The 14,213-nt window shown below is 28.7% G+C and overlaps 2 protein-coding genes across 2 annotated transcripts in view; one reads left to right on the forward strand and one right to left on the reverse strand.

The window, feature by feature from the left end:
* Positions 1 to 5,343, forward strand: LOC111038280. Its single transcript, XM_022321320.1, has 7 exons — positions 1 to 470; positions 546 to 694; positions 852 to 1,029; positions 1,773 to 2,135; positions 2,201 to 2,447; positions 2,521 to 2,640; positions 4,301 to 5,343. Exons 1-6 carry the CDS (start codon positions 422 to 424, stop codon positions 2,615 to 2,617), a joined length of 1,083 nt encoding a protein of 360 aa, XP_022177012.1. The 5' UTR covers positions 1 to 421; the 3' UTR covers positions 2,618 to 2,640; positions 4,301 to 5,343.
* A 6,673-nt stretch (positions 5,344 to 12,016) lies between these two features.
* Positions 12,017 to 14,213, reverse strand: part of LOC111038282 — a 56,332-nt gene continuing 54,135 nt past the window's right edge. Inside the window, exon 6 of the mRNA XM_022321323.1 lies at positions 12,017 to 12,155. Coding sequence (XP_022177015.1) covers positions 12,052 to 12,155 — 104 coding nt within the window. The 3' untranslated portion in view covers positions 12,017 to 12,051. The remainder of the gene's footprint in view (positions 12,156 to 14,213) is intronic.

The raw sequence follows: 14,213 nt of genomic DNA on the forward strand, positions 1-14,213 counted from the left end.
GTTTATCATCATATAATGGCGTAGTAGCGCGGTACACAACCAGGGGTTGACTGATCCCTGTGGTCGGGGGGCGGGAGGGCTCTATCGCTTTAATCATAGAAGAGAGCTTTAAATCTTTAATCTCTTTCCTATGACTATCGGGTATCGGCGAGATGTCTGGGTATCGCTAAGATCTAGTCGTTGTCTGTACGCAATATAACATAATATTTTACCGTAGGTATTTACCTATCGAGTTCTCCGTGTTGTGACTGGTTTTTGTGTTTCGGTACCTGATCACGGTACTTTGCATAAAGTCTCAATTCCCCGTGATGTGATGCTTGTAACCCGCCGTTAGCATCATTCACCAATGCGATTGTCGTTTTTTAAACCGTTTTCAAAACGTATCGAAATGTTGATGTAAATTATTGCTCATTCGACAGCCATGAAGAACTGTTTTATTTTGTTCATAGCAATACTAGGTCATCAGTCAGGCAAGTTTAATAAATAATATTATCGATAAATACTATTCACTTAAATATTCACTAAACTTACATTCGTTACTACAGGTAATGTCAAGACCGAGTGCATAGACAACAACGGCCGAACTGTTCAGGAGGGAAAGACGTACATACCCGGCCCGGATATCTGCACCCGGTGTGTGTGTGACAATTCTGTAGCTAAATGGTGTCACCCTGTGCTTTGTACAGCTCCACAGGTACTTTTTATTTTTTTAATTGTTAGAACCTATACAAATATTGTTTTTTTGAAATGGAGACTAAAACTACTATACCAGATTATTATTTATTGTGTGTTATAACTTATAATTGGTTAATTGTCTCAGAAATAATTAAAACAATTTTATTTAATTATAGGATTGCAAGTCTTATACAACTGTTGGAAATATATGCTGTGAATTCAATTGTTTAGACGAAACTCTCAAAGGCGATAATATTAATGCCAGATCAATTGCCAGCACAGTAACAGCATTTTTATTTTTCATATTAATTGTTTTCCTCATCAATCGATTACATAAAAGAAATATAATGTCAAGTAAGAATACATTTGTGATATTTGCATTTTAACATTGACATTTTTATTTTTATATGATTAAGTTATTTAAAATCTTAGTTTGATTTGATACTTGATGGTTTAATTTTTATACCAAACTAATGTTCAAGAGGCATGCCATTTATTAAACAATATTTTGCTTGTAATTAATATTGTTTATTTCAATATTTGTTTATTATTCAGTAAAATAAAATAAATTTTTTTAGAGAAAGTGTATTTTACATACTGAATAATTATGAATGAATTATTGAAGAAGTTGTTTGTCAATTATTAATTAGATATATATTTTTTTTTTTGATGGAAAACATACAATTTGTAAAGTTGTTTTTTTACAATAAGCATATTTTAAGTAATAATTTTTTTTTTTGATATGAACAGTTTGATTTAACGAGTAACCCAGTAGTAACACTCAACCATTAGATATAAATAATTGATATTATGTATACTCTATTCCAAAAGAGAATATACTGGGCGGCAACCGGTTTTTATTTGGTGACACACATCTCTTACATAATAGTATTGGTAGCGACTAGCAGAAGGAGAAAATAGTGTGTGGAACTAGTATTCTCTTTTGAAAAAGTGTATAGTTTGTAGCTTATAACCATTAACCTATATAATTATGTGTGATAATTTAAAATTTAAACTATACCAAAATGAATTTACTATAGTTACTTCAAGTAAATGAAACCTCTGTATATTTTAAAACAAATTGTATTGTAATATAGATGGAGAAGTATTTACTGATCCAAATTCACTTCAAATGGGCGAAGGTGTACGTGGAATTGGATTCATTAGTGGCTACATGAATTTACCTAGGCCTGATTTATATTATGGTGATCATGCAACTCTTCATATACCCTTATGGAAGACATACTATCCACGTGGTGATGCACCCCCTCCATATGATGAAGCTATTGCATTGCCTCACCAAATAGTACCCCAACAGTTAAATGCGTTAGTAGATGAAGTGACAGCTTACCATAGAACTATACCATTTAACATGACTGAAATTGAACAAAATGATCAGCCGCAGGCCTCTTGTAACCCAGAGACTGAACCAACTACCAACCAGCAATTTTTAGAAGACAGTAATAAACTAAAATATTTTATTCTTATCTCTATCACTAATTAAGTACCTAACTGATTGTTTCAGATCAAATGGATAATGATTTATATCAATGCCATGATAAAATACCTACAATTTCTAATGATGATTTTCGAGAAGAATGTGAAAATTGCAAGCATGATCAAGAACTTGCTGAAGGGTATGATGATATTTTCCCTGAACCAGAAACAATGACGCTAGAACGAAGACCACAATTATTAACTCATGAACATGCTGCAGTTGGTATTGAATCACGTTCATCAATGACCTTACCCGACAATGGAAGACTGCGAAGGTATTTAAATTTATATTTAATCATTGAGTTACTATTTATACTATAGACAATTGTATCATTCTAAATTATGTAGGCCTCATGTTGGTAACTTGAAAGACAAATACAGAGACGGGTGGTTTAAAGAAACTAGTTTAAAAGAAAATTCAACTTCTGATGATGATCAGCCATAACAGAAAAGGATCTTCATTGATTGGTATAATACTTTGTTATTATGGGTAACTGGGTAAGAATAAAAGTTGGTTAAGTACTGTGCACTTAGCATCAATTCAAACTATTGACTATTTTTTGTGTCAGTTTTAAAAAATGGTTTTATTTTAAGCCATTATAATGATTACTCAAAATCTTATTTCTTGATGCAGAATATGTCTAATATAACATTTTGCATCAAATATATAATAACTAATAAATGTAATTTTATAATTTCTTAAATTTCTGTCTTTTAATGCAAACATTTCTTTCTCTCAATGTATTAATATTGATACATACATTTAATATACCAAAGATTTATGTTTTATAGTTTATAAGATCTCAGCTAAAATAATAATTATTTTTAAAATTTGTATTATTTATAGCAATTAGTTGTTTTTAGATTGTATACTTTCTGTGATAAATAGTTATTTTTAGATAACTTCTAGTTAAATTATTTTATTGTGCCATCTAAGTATAGCACTGTACATTTTTCAATAGATATATATCATAACTTTTCCATACCAACATTTATTTTACAAATTTTAAATAAAAATAGAATATTTGTTATATCGTTGCCGACATATAAAAAGTGGTCAATTGATTTTTAACAGTTTTTGGTAAACTTAAGTATGTTAACAATTTTATCAATAAGGGTACTAATTTCACCTAATATTTTAATTTATAAATAAATGTTTAGTAAATTGTATTTTAAGATAGTTTATTGTACTTTTAACTTAGGTACCAAAAACTGTAAAAACAAAAATTCACCACTTTTTATACAATTGAGTTGATTTTCAAATAATTTTTGTATTAATTTTTTCGTTGGTGGTTAGAACAGTATATTATAATGCATATCGTTTTTGTGGAATGGACAATAATATATTAATATTCTTTATTCTTTAATATTTAATGAACAAACAAATAGGTACTCGTAAGTTTTCCATAATTAAAATGGTATAATATTTATTTAATCAATAAATATTTTAATTTCCTGATTACTTAGTGTTTTTTTTTTTGTTTTTTTTTTATTAGCTTTAAATTTTTACAATTATAAGTATCCAAACACTGTTAACAAAGTATTTTTTAAAAAAAGGATCCCTATTTAAATAATCCATTGTTGATTTCTTTTTTTTTATTGACTATAGTTCTTAAAGTTATTCAAGAACTCTTTTTCTTAACTACCTAATAAAATACTAAATAATTCAGCTAAATATGTGATATTTATGCAATGAAAAATATCCAATCATATTTCAATTTTTGTTAGCTCATTATTTATGTTTATACCTAGATAAATCTTAAAAAATAATATCTCCAGGTTGAATTTTTTTTTCTGTCTCAAGTAATTATTGTCGTAAATAGGTATACTTAATCATATTAATTAAAATAATTTTTATGATTTTACTAAGTAAATTCATACATTCAATGGTGAAATAAATGTTTTATACCTACTACAAAAGGAAATATTAAAATTTCTAATCTGTTCTCTAAAAGACGAACATAAAAGTATGAATAATAAAAAAAAACTTAGTAACTAGTGGTATTACAGATACCACTATCCTTAAATTACTGTTTGGTACACCACCGTCAACTTTTTTATTTTTGTTGTATATTTTTTTTATACACTCCTATATTAACTAAGTTTTAATTATATTATTTTGTTTAAGGTATCCAACCATGTTTATTGCTAATTTAATTTGCCCAGAATGCTTTACTGGAAACCCATAAACTCAGACCTGAGTTTGATAGGTTTTATGTAGATTAGTATTTATAAAATATTCAACTCGATTTCTCTTTGTATACCTATTGAATTTTTTATACTCTTGAAAAAGTGTACCTAGTTATAAGTAAATACATTTTTATTGTTAAATATATTTATTACATTTACTAATCTAAGTATTATATATATTATTTTTTTTAGATTAAGAGGATTAATTCCTCTATCTATTCCATTAAATATAAAAATGTTTTAGTTAAAAAATATTTATGAGTTTTTAGTTATTACTAGGCTTTGGGAATAATAGCTTCTAAATTCTAATACATTAATTTTTATTTGGATTGTTGAAAGAATAGAGGGGTCAAATAAAAATCCTATTTCAGATAGACTGGATCAAAATCCAAAATTGTATTTTGCATATCTTAAAGTTTTTGCTTATTATACCATATTTAGTAATTACCCACTACATAATTTTTTAGAACCTTTTTTTAACTATTTTGAAAAAAAAACAAAAATTTGTTCTTAAAAATGAATTAATACATTGCGTAAGTATATAATGATTTTCCACTCAATATTATATATTATGCTCCTCACCTCTGAAATATTTCTTTATATTATACTTATGTATGATTTTATTGTTATTACACATAACAGGACATTGGCATTGAAGCAATATATCTGTACAAAACGAGAAAAATGTATAATACAAAATAAACATAAATTATAAATTCCAATAATTCTGTCATACATTTTTTTTTTTTTTTGAGTGCATAGTATAAAATATTTTTTTAATGTATATCTACATGAATATTTGTGAGTTTTTTTAGAGCTATCAGTTCCTAAGCCTAGTTTTTATGTTTGTTTAAAGCGTTTTTCTTTATTCTGTAAATGTATTTTATGTAAGTAATGTAATTTTAATTTTCAAATATTTATGTTTAGTAAAGACTTAAGCTTAAACCAAAGTACTGGAAATAAACATGTGTTGTAATTCAACAGTATCTGACAGTTTGTCTAATTTTATTTAAAATGTGAGTATTGTACTCCCAAATTTATAAATATAATTGATGACTATATTTAAACATTGCTTGTTTGCTACAATTTGTAGTGTTACGAATATCAGTCTGTTGTTCTTATCAAAACGACTTATAACGTCTTATGCCCATTATTAATTGTTAAATGATACTGTTTATATTGTTTGTTTTGATCGATTTTTGAGTTTTTTTTTTGCCAACATTACATATTAAGACAATGTATACAGTTTGATCCAAAATTCCCCATATCACCTCAAACGACCACCGTACCAAACTACCAAATCCATGTATCTAAATGTGGTTAACAGAAAAATATCTAGGTATACCATTAAATTGGAATTTCTTATAAGTTATAGATAACTTTTGTGGAATTCACAATCAAATCAATATTGATAAGTACCTTTATCACAGACATATAGTAGTATGTTACCTTTTGGACACACTTGATGTTTACGAATATAATATATTCAATAATCAATTACATACCGAATTGCCATCTGCAGTGTATCAAAATAGTTAAGTGACTAAGTTGAGAGAAACGCATAACCGTTATTAGTTAAAAAGCTTTTCAAAATAAGTGAAGGTATAATAATATGAAAAAACAAAATTATTATGAATGCACACTTCCTCGAACAGTGGATCTAAGTGTTCCTCGGCTATGCAATGCCATTGATGATGTTACACTTGACATGCCATAATTGAATCTAATGAAAAAGAAATGTGTGGTATCTTTCTGAAGAAGACATAGTGTATTGGTAAAGTTTAATTTTGAAAATAATAAGTCTGCTGATTTAGTACCATATACAAGGTAGGGGAAGGTACTTAAAAAGTTATTAAATATTTAATAATAAAAAAAAAGTGAAATTGTACTAATAACTAATGAGATGATATTGCTTAAATATTTATTAATTAATAATAAGATATCAAGTATATTTTGTATAATATTATTTATATATTAAAATAAAATGTTGAGAGGAGTAATGTAATAATGACAATATTTTTTATGTAAAATTAGTCATGTTCACTACTTCAAGTTTTGAAAGGAATCGAAATCTAATTTTTAATTGGTAGGTCGTAGGTATAATCCAACCTACTTTTTTTCTTGTAATCACAACGCTGTTTAAAAATAATCAGTTATTATTAAAATACAACAGTGTATTAGTGATAAATTCCTGAAAGTTTTCTAGAAAATTGGAAATACTGTAATAACATTGTGATATTTTTGTTGAGTTTATCCTAATATCGTTAATTATTGGTTTATTCTATTAAATTTTAAAAAAAACTCATTAAAATAACTAAGTATCTACTTTAAAGTTTAAATTGCGCGGTCTTATAGTATTAATAATCAATACGAGTCGCCTCTAAACATAAAATAAAACATCCTTTTTATAGAGGTACGTAAATTCAAATAAAATATAACGAAAAAAAAAAATACCAAGATGCGTAGATAACTTATGAATGCTGCTGATGCACACCTAATTTTGAATTTTATAAAAGTAATTTTCAGTGATACGATAATGTATTATGATATGTTTAAAATTATAATTATAATCATCCTATTCGATATTAATTAATGAAAAAAAATCTTTTCGCGAATCAGTTAGTGATTTGAACTATGATTTGACTATAATTCAGAATACTTTTGAACTTATTGTAAAAAAATTTAAAAATGCCAAATAAAATTTTTGGCGACTCTCAATCAATTACCTAAATCCACCTACGTTAATTGTATTGCACAATAAAAGCTACGCAATAGAACAAAAAAAAAAAAAAATGGATTCCTACAGATATAACATACACGAGAACTGTTCAAAAAGTATCCAGCCAAAATAATGTTATTGCGACTAATGCAGACATGATTTCGTCTTAAACCATAAGTACCTATATTATAATAAATATTATATTCCCCGAGTATTTGTCAATTTTTTAACAAAAACCCAAACCCACCATAATCTTATCTCAGTTTAATATGACACATGGTCGAAGAACGACCGTTATTGTTTCGTTTGGCGATTTCGACGTGTCTGGAATTATAACGAACGACATCAAGTTTTGTTTGAAACCATAGGTAAAAATGGAACGGAAACGTGTGAAATGATCAAACCCTCGTTTGGAGGTGATATGAAGTAGTTGAGACCTCTGACTGGCGTGAGTGGGCATGGACCAGTTGCGCCCAAAACAAAATTTGTATTTTTGGATCAGTGTGCCTGCAATTGAGCTTGTATTCAAATTTCCCTATCAGCTACCTCCGGATATGAAAATAATGTTGTTCGATCTAATCGCATCGACATCAGCAATCTACGCACTAAAATGGTTGAAAATAAAAAACTTATTTATTGATCAATTGATTACTGTTTAAAGTGACCGATGGTTATAAATTTATAATATGTTTTCATATCGAATATGATTGATTCATTGTCCATCCAAATATTTTTGTCTTTTTGAAACCCAATAATCGAAACACAGACTAGCACATATTATATTGCAATAAATAGCACAGAACAAGATAAATCTATTTCAAATAGAGCATATTTAACGAAAAAATTAACAATCAATTTTATTATTGAGGGATACAAATCTGACGAAATTACCGGAAAATTTAAAATCAGTGTGTTATTAATTATTATTATTATTGTAAAAATTAACGTAAAAAATATTTATTTATATTATATTATCATGTATTATCTATATTGATACTCCCAACAAATATTAGTTAGTGTATTCATTTATTATATAATTATACATTTAAAACTAACTAATAAGCTTTTCTTAGGTGTTGTAAAATGATTTGAACGCAATTGGTTTATCGACCCTAAAATGTTAAGATCGCAATAGGTATACGAAAAGGTAATTTTAAGCGTAACAATTGGTAAACTGCCGTTTAAAAGCTACGAAGACTGCTAATGAAGAAATTTTCTGTCATCCAAGTAGAGATTTATAACTTAACTACTAATTGCCATCATGTTGAAAATACGTATCTAGGTGTTGTCTGAATATTTTAAGCCCAAGCAATTATATGGAATAATGATTATTTTTATATCACATTTTTGACGGTGTGGGTATCCTGGTATAAATTCAACCATGACTCGAGACTTGAGGGGTAAGTACGATGCCATATGTATACCCCCTCCAACACGAAGTTTTTATAACAATGTATCATAATCACAACAAAGTATACGTATAAAAATATACAGTGTTCGAGCCGAATAGACGCCCGCTGTCTAGATCCAACATTTAATCTTATGGGAATTATAGACTATGACAACTATAGCTATTATATATTTATATATTATAGTCAGCGTTCGCTTAACGAAACTTAAGATTTGTTTTTTTTTTTTTTTTATGATTTTGTGGTTGGCTTGTCGTTGAGGCACCACTTTTGTTATTTTTATTAGGGACACAAGATAATTTGCAAATACCTATACATTGTATATGCACTTTTATCGCAAACATTTGACGGTAAATAATATTATCAACTTGTTGGTTCTTTAAACAATAAGAAGCACACTATACATAATCTGAAGAAATGTATTTTTATTCTAGATGTGATTATGTCCTAGGATATATTTACCCCCCTGCAGGGAATGTCGAAATATCCTAGTATATATTTACCCCTGGTAACTATGACCTGGGGTATATTTACCGGGGGGGGGGTATAAATGATTTAGGGTAATAGAATCCTGTGACACCGGCAATCATTGGCAGTCAAACGGAGGGGGGGGGGGGGATGAATGATGATATATATCTCCATGACCTTTTTTTCTATGCGTTTATAAGATCTGATGATTATAAATTATATTTTTAATAGGTAATTAAATAGTGTATGTTAAAAAAAAACAGCCATTGCCCCTCCCCCTCCCCCCTCGTGACAAAACATTTGACCGCCAAGACCAGCAGTCAACTAAAGATGTTCTACGTTCAGGTTGACCATCATCGACATCCAGAAACGGTGATGTTTTGGCGACAATTTGTGAAATTACCTTTACGTCAAACCGTTCGCGAGCTTGCAGATGACGCAGGAACTCGATTGGATCTCGACGTCTTGTCAGTTGTCATCAAATTCTAAGTAGTAGACAATTAATAAAATATGGTAAACGTCGCTGCAAAATTTGTTCCTTGAGAACGTTGTTTTCAGCGCTGTCGGCTCGTGTATTTTTGATCGATAAGAAAATATCCGAAGTCCAGCACCCATCATCCTATTCTCCCGATCTGCCCCCGAGTGCTAGAATTTGCGTCTAGCAGTCGACGTTTTAAAGACGAAGAGGAAGAAAATACGACGACAGAACTCAAAGCCATCACTGCAGGTATAACTTCGGAACACTCGCAAAAGACTTTGGAAAAATGACAAGCCGGCCATTGCATATCTTCTGGATGAGACATATTATCTTTAAATCGCACGAATTTTAAAATGTGTATTAAATAACAACAAAATATTTGTATCTTTTGAACGGACCTCGTATTATGTACCGTGTACTTGGTATATGTTGTATGCGTTAGTGTGGTTGGGGGGGGGGGGGCATTTGCTCCTGTCTGGTTGTAACAGCAGTGTCCTACTGTTGGGCCGGTTGTTACTTGTTGATGAAATAGCATAGGTAACTATAATAATTTGTCGAGTATTGAAGAAATATAATATTTTGTAAGCACTAGAAAACTGTTGTCTCGATAATAATTAATATTAATATAGATTTTAGTTCAAACAGACGCTGATACTATAGAAACAAAACGATTTCACTCTTAATAATTTATCCACGATAAAAGTTTAGGGTAGAAGGATTATATAATATGTATTCCATTAAGTTTTAGCAAATGTGTTTCATATAATATAGTATTTTAATTTGTTCGACCTCTCCAGAAAAGTATAAAATAACGCCATTGAGTTAGGTCTTAGATTACACAATTATTGAGTTCTTCCACGTTTTTTTTTGTTTTGAAATGAGACTATTTATTTCCTCAAATACGTTAGGTAAGTTATGCAACATAAGAATTGTATCGAGATAAAAATTTGAGGAAAGTATTGTTTACGAACGAAGTGATCCGTTTGTTTTTTTTTGTTCAGTTATGGTCAAAACGTTTGCCCCCTCTTATTTAAAACTGGAATGACGCCACTGCTGTAACGGATATTGTGTTAACGTTGAATTCAATATGATAAATCATTGCATACGAAAAACGATTCAGCGGAGCAAAGATAGCCTTTATTTCTTAGGAAAGGTTAGGATAGGCTTATAGTTTATTTATATTACTCAATAATTTATTTTTCTATTATAAAAAGGTAGGTTGAACTAGTTTTCAGTAAAAAATCTCATTATGCTGTATTATAATGATTTTTAAAATATTATGTTGTATATTTTTTTTTTGTTCTGTTATATTTTATTAGTATTCTATACACGGATACTTACATCCCTTACTACATGAGTACGATGTACAATTAAAGTTTACAATATAAACATTCAATTACTTAACTTCATTAAAATACATTTATAAATTAAAGTAATGTCCTTTACATGCTTAGAGGCTCATTGACCATACAATAATAATAATATGTGGTGCAATATACCGACGTGGGTACTGTAAAAAATATGAATAAGTTTGTGCCGTTGGTGGTTATAAATAACTTAAATTAATATCTTTGAAAATTGTATTGTGTAAATAAATAGTAACCCACGTAATGTAAAAAAGTTTCAACTGTTCCAAGTATCTGCTACGGTTGATATTATTTGAATTACAATTGAATCAACTAAATTGATGGACAATTTTAATTTTTCGTTTAAAAGCCCAATTGTGCCTAAATTAGAACTTATGGTGACACTTATGGTATGGTTAACACTTTAACAGGACGTAAAACCAAAATAAATCGAAGAGCGCTGAGTGGGTCTGTGAATATTGAGTTTAATGCATTTCCGCGTGTTTTTTACTTTTTACTTTTTCTAACTTGTATAAACAGTACCCAATGTTATAACAGCGTAGTTATTTAGTAAGTACATTGTGCATTAATGTTTCACATGCATGCAGATGAAGTTTACTGAAGTAATGTTATACTTACTCCAGGATTTTTGACTGCTTAAGTTATTTACCTTTTTGACTTGACATTCTTTCATTTTTCTAACTTTTTTCAATAGATTTAATAATTTATCTTTAATTGAAGTTTTTACACTTATTTTATGAAATATTTTTAATTTTTATCGAAAAAATATTTTACATCTTATATTATGTAGGTACCTACTTACGTACTTCGCACTTTATTAATGTCTTTAATTCAAAATATTTAACATTTTATAGATTTTTAAAATTATAATCGTTTATAATCCATTTAATACTGACTTTTTTTCGTGATTGTAAGTGAATTTTTTAAGATTTTTAAAACATTAAATTCACAGCCCTATAACAGTACTTTCATGAACTTAAAAGTTATTATAATTTGTATAATATGTATTATATTATAATACCTCATTTATAACATATATTATATCATAAAATGGCACATATAAAATGTTATCGTTACATGAATTGAATAACTTATTTTCGTATATTTTAACACTATATTTAGTTGCATTAAAAATGTGTAGAAAGTAAACAATATATTACAATGTTATTATAAACTACGATTATTTTCATTAATGAGAATTACAATAACAATACAATTACAAATAATATGTGTTTATTTTGTTCGTAATTAGTATGCAACTTGTATATTTCTGTTGTTTCTCAGACAGAACAGCAAAACACATGCCAGATGAAAAATGTTCGGTGTGTTTTGTACACTGATTGAAGGATTATCTGAAAAAAAAAAATGAAGGACAAACAATTTGTGTCGAATTAATTTAATTAAAAATGTAAATGGTAACATCACAAGTAGGTACATCTAAATCGAAATTCAGACCGTTATTTTTAACGGTTATGTTGCTAGAACGAGTAACAATCCCAGAAATATAAATATACAATGACATGACTGTGTCTTCTATTCTGTACACATCTGAAATATCTCATGTTGTCTATTTTCATTCTTTGAACTTTGTTCAACTTTGTTCTAACTCCCGTCTTATTTATTAACAATAATATTGCTGAAGCTAAGAAAACACACCGCTGAAATTCAACGACGAATAACAAGATAATTTGGATCTGTTTTTGGTTCTAACAATTTGGGCTGTACCATCATATATATAATAAATTTACTTAATAGAGCCTATTTATATATCTAATAATTTTTCTGCCGATTGCTTTGATTTTTAAATGTCGTTTAATTCTATCTACCTATTCATAAAAAGTGTTCTTTTAAGTCCACTATAAGATGTCTCGCACAGTTATCTGCTGTCTCCGTTTTACAAGTGTGTAATACCAAATTTTACGCTCAGCAGATCACGTTTAGCTCCGTTAACCTCTGATAAAATTTTATGACTCCCTATCATAATTTCACCTTTAAATTTTATAACAGATCAATTCACTCTAATTTTTAAACTATCGGGGCTAAACGTGATCTTACGCAAGTGTAAGATGGAGACTAGACTATAAATGTCCTTGTAGAGTTCTCTTAAGATGGTATTTTTACAACCATTCACAAACACACAGTAGATACATCACAACAAAAAAAATTGTCTATTTGAAAATAGAGGTACTGTAAAAATAAGGTTCTTATTTGAAAAACAGAAGTTTGTATCGCCGCAGGATACTCTTGATATGATACAAAAATCTAAGTATTTAAAAATATGGCCTTTGCTAATATTTGAAAAATTGAAAAATCAGATTTTGAATAAAGGCATCATTAAAGGAAAAAAGGGGCAAGCATGCTTTGTGAAACACCTTGTATATTAGCCGTTTCTCGCACATTTGGAAAATTGCATTAGATTATTGCATCAATCGTGATATGTAGTGCACTACCGTTACATTTTCTTTTTGTTCGGGCTGACGAAACAAATACCGTTTATAGTATTTATACACGTGGTTGGTTCTAGGCGTGAAATCTTCATCCAATATATTAAGAGTGTGCGTATAAACTTACTTGCATTTGGAGGAATTACATTGTGGATAATATAAACAACAGAAAAAAAACGCATCTTGTAATTGCTCTTAGCCATTATGAAGAAAAATCGCCTTTTTAGTTGTCGTTTTTTATAGCTTTATCCAACCAATAAAGCATGATTGATCTCTTCTTTTTGCACCGATCTCTTCCAGCCATGCATACACCCATAGGGCTACCCAAAACCGGTAAACGGGCACAAGTTTTATACAGATACGTTACAGATTAATTCATTTGATATTGCGCGTCTTTGTGAAATAATAAATTAATATTCAATGTTTGGTTGAATGTTAATTTTAATTTTAAAATATTAAATAAGTTAAATTATATACTATACCTTACAATAACGGTAAAATATACAATCGTATATTACAAAAATGATAGGTTGTATATAACTAGGTCACACTATACAGGTATATTTACGTAACTTTACATTTTTAATGACAATAATAACAATGTAATATGTAGGGGAGATGCCCGAATATCAGTAATTCAATTGAATACAATAAAATACATTGCAACTATTTTATTGATTACTATAGCTGGCTTTTCTCACTCCATTCGCCAACCACCACTTTTGACTCATAACTGTCATTTTTTTTATTTGTTTTTTTTTAGTTGTCACATCAACGATATTCTTAGAAAATAAAAATCACAATACTTTTTTATTTGGGTAATAGAGAGATTTATATATTTAAAGAAAACCGATTAATGTATATTATTGTTTTCAGTGTGATGAGAAATATTATCCCATAAAGACGACAGTCATAATATTATATTTAGACAGTTTTGACAACGGTTAACTAATTTGAAGTCTTACG

Source organism: Myzus persicae, unplaced genomic scaffold (genome assembly GCF_001856785.1).
Source record: "Myzus persicae strain clone G006 unplaced genomic scaffold, MPER_G0061.0, whole genome shotgun sequence".
Lineage (NCBI taxonomy): Eukaryota > Metazoa > Arthropoda > Insecta > Hemiptera > Aphididae > Myzus > Myzus persicae.

Coding starts and splice junctions, on each gene's coding strand:
- LOC111038280 (XM_022321320.1), top strand. CDS start 422: ATGAAGAACTGTTTTATTTTGTTCATAGCAATACTAGGTCATCAGTCA. Junction 1,030..1,772: donor TAAAAGAAATATAATGTCAA/GTAAGAATACAT, acceptor ATTGTAATATAG/ATGGAGAAGTATTTACTGAT. Junction 2,136..2,200: donor CCAGCAATTTTTAGAAGACA/GTAATAAACTAA, acceptor TGATTGTTTCAG/ATCAAATGGATAATGATTTA.